Source organism: Cucurbita pepo, chromosome LG20, assembly GCF_002806865.2.
Source record: "Cucurbita pepo subsp. pepo cultivar mu-cu-16 chromosome LG20, ASM280686v2, whole genome shotgun sequence".
Taxonomy (NCBI): Eukaryota; Viridiplantae; Streptophyta; class Magnoliopsida; order Cucurbitales; family Cucurbitaceae; genus Cucurbita; species Cucurbita pepo.
In genome coordinates, this window is record NC_036657.1 from 5,756,711 (window position 1) to 5,761,282 (window position 4,572).

The 4,572-nt window shown below is 39.6% G+C and overlaps 1 protein-coding gene across 1 annotated transcript; it reads right to left on the reverse strand.

Moving 5' to 3' along the window:
- Positions 1-843: 843 nt before the first annotated feature.
- On the reverse strand, positions 844-1,897 carry LOC111783183. Its single transcript, XM_023664085.1, has 2 exons — positions 1,103-1,897; positions 844-1,022 (listed from the first exon to the last, which is right to left on the reverse strand). Exons 1-2 carry the CDS (start codon positions 1,773-1,775, stop codon positions 934-936), a joined length of 762 nt encoding a protein of 253 aa, XP_023519853.1. The 5' UTR covers positions 1,776-1,897; the 3' UTR covers positions 844-933.
- Between the last annotated feature and the right edge of the window lie 2,675 nt (positions 1,898-4,572).

Below are 4,572 nucleotides of genomic sequence, written 5' to 3' on the forward strand. Positions count from 1 at the left end.
CTAGGATCCGGTATGGAGAAGATAGACATTTAGAAGGTATAGTCCAAATTTATGATGAATGACGTTAAACCCAAGACTACCCATTTGGCAAGGTACATCATAAAACCTCCCCTAATACCTCCTTTTTTCGAGCCCTCGAAGAATCTTCCCTTAATTGAGGTCTTACTTCTTCTCAAGATCCCTCGAACAAAGTACACAATTTGTTCGACACCTGAGTCACTATGAATGTACCTTTGAGACATGGCTACGTTAAGATAAGGACAACTCTGATACTACTGCTAAAACAACGACCCTCCACATTAGTATGATATTATCCACTTTGTATATAAGCTCTCATAAATTTACTTTTAATTTCCCTATAGACCTCATACCAATGGAAATAGTGTTCCTCACTTTATACTCATGATCTGCCTTTTATTATCCAACGTGGGACTCCAATAATTCTCAAGAGTTAGTACCACTTCATGACATGTTTGCCTAACACTATTGAAGGAGCATAGGTTTGCACCTAGTAGCAAGATTTATGAGGCACTATTAAAGGAGCACTAGTTAAAGCTCGATAGCAACGGTGAAGAAGCCTATTAGGAAAACCATGAACCATTTCTAATAGAAAATCCAACACGAAAGACAGGGTCTATACGTAGTCGAGAAACCATTAACCTTAGGTTGATGAGAGGCACCTCCCGAACTTGTGCACAGATTATGCAAGGACCATATCGACTATAGGAAATAGTAATTGGCTGGTTAGATAGTTCAAGAACCTCGATAGGTTAAGATACACTCCTAGAAGCGAGTGGTATGAATTGAAGATTCAATCCAATGCAAAATAAATAATTTTATATAAAAAAAAAAAAAAAATTGAATTACTTAATGCAAAAGAAATAAGTCAATACAAATAAACAAACCAAGTTTTTATGCATATCAAGGTTTCCTTTAGATAATCATCACAAAAACAGGCAGCAAAGAAAGGAGAAATTTACCGCCAGGTCTCACAATCCCACCCTCAGAAAACACCTTATCTTCTGCAAAATCATAGAAAAAGGCAGTAACTATCAAAAAGTTAAAGCTTTTTCATGGTAAAATCAGAGAATCAGAAACTTACTGCACTCAACAACATGGCATAAGCATCTCAACCCCACTCCACAATGCCCATCAGCCTTCTCACACTCCTTACACGGATTAGGAACATGATCAGGAATGTCAAAAGAGATGGAAGTCCCCAATTTATACCCATTTCTGAGGCCAAAATCTGAGGAGTTTCTATAAACCCTTATGAAATTGGAGCATTTCAAGTCATTTGGATGGAAGCTCTGCTTCAAATCTCCAAGATCTTCAAGGATCAAACAAGATGGCTTCTGGGATTGTTCTTGATTTTGTAAAGCTTCAAATTTTGGGCAGTTTTGAGAGATGGGTTTTGTTGGGTTTGAGCAGTGGAAGAGGAGGAGTGAGTTTATGAGGTTTGGTGGAGAAGGAAGGCCTGAGGATAGAAGGGCAGGGGACACAAAATGGGTTGAAGAAGAAGAAGGAACATGAGAGATTATAAGTGTTTTGGTGGTGTAATCGATTTGGGAGATGGGGAAAAGGCCTATTGAAGTTCTGAAATATAGTTTGTGAGATCTGCAAAGAATCATATGGCTTAATGGATTGGAAGAACTCAAGAAAGGGGATTGAATTTGGATTTTACCACAAGAAATTGGGTCAGTTTTGGATGAACACAAGAAGAAATTGAAGAACAGAACAGAGTGGAGAAGATGAAAACTCTGTATTTTCTGCATCTTTTTTGTGTTTGATCTGAGAAATGGTGAAGTTTCAAAGTTGATATTGTTTCTATGGCTTAGAGAATCGACTTTTTTGGTGGTCTCTTTGATCGAGGCTTCTTTGGAATCCAATAGAAAAGAAGATTTTTGAGTTTTATAAGTTATGGGACCTTATTTTCTTAGTTAATGTCTGTCACTTTCACAGTAAATTATTGACTCTCTCTTCTTTTATAGATTCGATTTGAAATAAAGAAACAACAAAAGCAGGAATCAAAGCTGAGAGCATCGATAAGGGTATTACCTGTAGTGGTGGATGGGAATAATATCCAGCGTCTGTGGATTTGGCTTTAGACTTGTGTTATTCTCCTGGGAAAAAACCTGGATGGACATGAATGATAAAGTGAGGTACGTTTTAAGTCAAAATTTAAATGCATGGATCATCCACATTTGGGTTGAGGAGAAGTTCGAGGGGGAAGTTCAAAAAGGATAATATCTGCTATCCGTGTACACTTGGGCTGTTACAAATGGTATCAGAGACACGAGGCGATGTGTTAGCGAGGAGGCTGGCTCTGAAGGGGGTAGACACGAGGCAGTGTGCCAGCAAGGATGTTGGGTCTCAAAAAGGGGCCTTGAAGATGGTAGATGGTGAGATTCCACATTGGTTTGAAAGGAGAACGGAGCATTAAGGGGTGGAAACCTCTCCCTACTAGATGAGTTTTCAAAACCTTGAGAAAAGCTCAAAATGAAAAGTCCAAAGGAGACAATATTTACTAGCGTGTCCTTGAACCGTTACACAAAGAAACAGAAGAGTACATACATTTTCTCGAAGGAAATATATATATACATATACAGGGGCATTTCATCGAACAATTGAGCGTCAAGTTGGAAAGAGCCTGGTTTTTCCCCTTCGATCGCAGAAACACCCCCCATGTGCCATTTTCGCGATTGGCTTTTGCAGCAATCAATCACCTAAAAATGGGAATGACTATTGCAAATGCTTGGCTTTGTTTCCATGGAACTCACATGTTGGCCGTTTTGGCACTGAATCGTGTAACAATCGCACTTTTATGGCACGTTTATTGGTGATTGTGCGACACTCACTCTCACTATGGAGTGAGTCAACCAACTCAAAATCGTAGCCTCTAGCCTGTTTAAGGAGAAGGTTTTTGAAAAGAGGGATGGAGAGAAATTTTAGAAAGAGAGTTTGAAAGTAAGATTTAGAGAAATGAAGAAAATAACATTATAGGCTAGCAAGCAAAGAAGGTAACAAGCAAGTTAGATAGCATATAATAGTAAGAATTGACGACTAGTAGCATCTCCTCTGTAACGTTTCAGATCTTCCATTTTTGCCTTATTTGGTTGATTGTTATTTTTATTTTTATATATGACAAAATATTATGTTATGCATTTATTATTGCCCTGCAATTTTTAAAGTTATTATCTAAAAATAAAATAAATAATTAAATGTAATCTCCCCAGGAATGGAAGGATTGATGCTGGACTTTTATTACCTAATAGAAACATTCCTATTTCTGTTTTCTTATCTTAAAACCCTATAATGCAAATGTCTTCCGATTATTTTTATATTCCTATGCCCAACCTTTTACCTCCCTTGAAAACGATTTTCTCTCCAAACTTTCCTCGGGAACCTTGGGGTTGCTCTTCGGAGGAAGAATCGAGTGAGTAGAAGTAAGGCATTGATGTTGGGATCATTGTGTCAAAGAAGGTTGACCGTCGAAAATCAGTGTTGAGGACGTTGTGGGATTGTCGGCGCGCCGCCGGAATCGGGGAGGCGGAAACTAGAGTTTCGTCGCTTGTCGGGTAAGGAAGGCAAGGTTTTTGGAATAGGGTCGAGCCGCAGACGCACACCAGTAGCTCCGGCAGCTTCACATGCGTACACAGTGCGGGTCGGCTCGCACGTGTACGAAATCGGCTCGGTTCCGTCNTGGCAGCTTCGCACGCGTACACAGTGCAGGTCAGCTCGCACGTGTACGAAATCGACTCGGTTCCGTCAATTCCCGCAGCTCGACTTGGCGGCTTAGTTGGTCGGCTTGGCAACTAGGCTTAGCGGCAAGGTATCACTATAATATATCGATTCCAAGGTTTTTTGCCATTCTGAAGCGGTTTTTGCCCTTAGTTTTACCATCCGAGGTCAGTATGGTTCCTAAAAGTTAAAGACAGATTAGGTCGGGGGTTTACTTTGATAAATAGCATGAGGTTTAGCTAGGGTATGTTATGAAAGGTTCCTAAGTTTTTATGTGGTTATCATAGGACGTATTTAACCGCTGGGATTAGCTCGTTGTGAGTGACTTCAACCAAGACCATCGAGGTAAGTGACCTTACTGTTGGAGTTAGTTTACTACGTGTTGTATGATGGTGCGTGCCTGTGGCCCCTGCATGCACCATATTTATGTGATGTATAGATTGTGTTGACGGTAGATTGTGTATGTTATGTGATGTATGAATTATGTTGACGGTTGACTGTTTATGTTATGTAAAGTTAGTATTATATGCCATGAATATGTTGATCGATGCCATAGATACACGTAGAATTATCGGGTCATGTCATGAGATGTTTATGCAACTGGAATGTACTTTCATGTTATGTAGTATGCCATGTAATGTAGGTCATGTGAGATGCCATGTAAGGTAAGAAACGTATATGCGATGTTAGCAATGCTTATGTAATGCCATGTTAGATATGTTAAGAGACCTCATGCATATATGTATGTCACGTGCATCGGGATTCTTCCCTTTTATGATACGAAAGAATGAATTACGATATTTATGTTCGCCATGATATCATGCGGGCTCT